The 1,204-nt window shown below is 29.7% G+C and overlaps 1 protein-coding gene across 2 annotated transcripts in view; it reads right to left on the bottom strand.

The window, feature by feature from the left end:
- The window catches only part of LOC107563300 (UBX domain-containing protein 7-like), a 13,302-nt gene that overhangs the window by 5,177 nt on the left and 6,921 nt on the right, over positions 1-1,204 (bottom strand). The window contains exons 6-7 of one of the 2 annotated variants that reach the window (XM_016248140.1): positions 938-1,084; positions 736-826 (exon numbers count right to left, since the gene is read on the bottom strand). In XM_016248140.1, coding sequence (XP_016103626.1) covers positions 736-826; positions 938-1,084 — 238 coding nt within the window. The remainder of the gene's footprint in view (positions 1-735; positions 827-937; positions 1,085-1,204) is intronic. The other variant, XM_016248139.1, reaches the window with a different exon arrangement.

Genomic DNA, 1,204 nt, shown 5'->3' on the forward strand with positions numbered 1-1,204 from the left:
AAGCACCAGTATTAACTGTATGAAATCATTGAATTTAATAAAAAATCTAGTTCAAAATGCATGTGCCAGGTTTTTAGCAATGTACTCTCTGAATTTATGTTGGTTTTATAAAGTTGAAATCATTTTTTTTACATTTCCACTTTTAAGACGTTTAAATTTAATGATGTGAATGAATTTAATGTAAATGCCATGTAAAAAAAATACATATCTTTTTCCAAGGTTAAAAAAAATATTCATAAATATTGTTTTAGAACCTCAACTTGCACTGACATAAAAATATATATTTTCTTATAAATGTATTCATTTTATGAGGCTTATTTTACCCCCCAGATATTTCTTACATTTCCATTTAAGACATTTAAATTTAATGGCGTAAATTAATTTAATGTAAATGCCATGTAAAAAAAATTTAAATCAAGAAAACGTAATAACATTTTTAAAACAGTATTACAATTTTACCAAGATTAAAAAGTGAAAGTGAAAGTAAAAAACAAAATATTAATTAATAAATACTGTTATATAAATAAAAATATATATCTTGTTATAAATGTATTCCTTTTGAGAGACATTTTTTTGATTCCAAAATATTTTTTTTAATCAAAAACATGCTCATTATAGAAAAGACACATTAGTCATTTTATGTTTGACTTGGGATGGGCATCTGAAATGAATTGATCCAAACTAATTTTTCAGAAAATGCAACAAATCAGTTCAACACTGCCTTGGGTCTCTCACCTGTACGTGGGTCCAAGATAGAAATATAGGGGAACTTGTTAAGCTTGTAAAACTGAATGTACCTCTGCCCTTCCTCGCTGTCATGATACACCTAGAAGCAAAAACAGCTTACCTGAACAACCCAAAAGCTCACATTCACTATTCAAGTAATGTCATGGAAGACAAAGAGACAGAAGACATTTATATGTCTGTGTAAATGTACCTGCCAGAATATGAAGTGCTCTCTGATGATGTTCTTCACAGCATCATTGCTCCACACGTCTCGGTTTAGACACTGACAGGCAAAATCCTGGACATTCTGAATGTTGATCATCAGCCATTTGTTCTCAAGCTGACCGGAGTCTTTCGCCTGAGGTGACAAAATACATTGTGGGAATGTGTTAAATCACATAGTGAGAGATAATGACTTGACTTACAGGAATATTCTAAAATTAAAACAAATTAAAAGCATAAACAAGCTTGTATTTTT

The sequence above is a fragment of the Sinocyclocheilus grahami genome, unplaced genomic scaffold, assembly GCF_001515645.1.
Source record: "Sinocyclocheilus grahami isolate Dianchi unplaced genomic scaffold, SAMN03320097.WGS_v1.1 scaffold866.1, whole genome shotgun sequence".
NCBI lineage: Eukaryota > Metazoa > Chordata > Actinopteri > Cypriniformes > Cyprinidae > Sinocyclocheilus > Sinocyclocheilus grahami.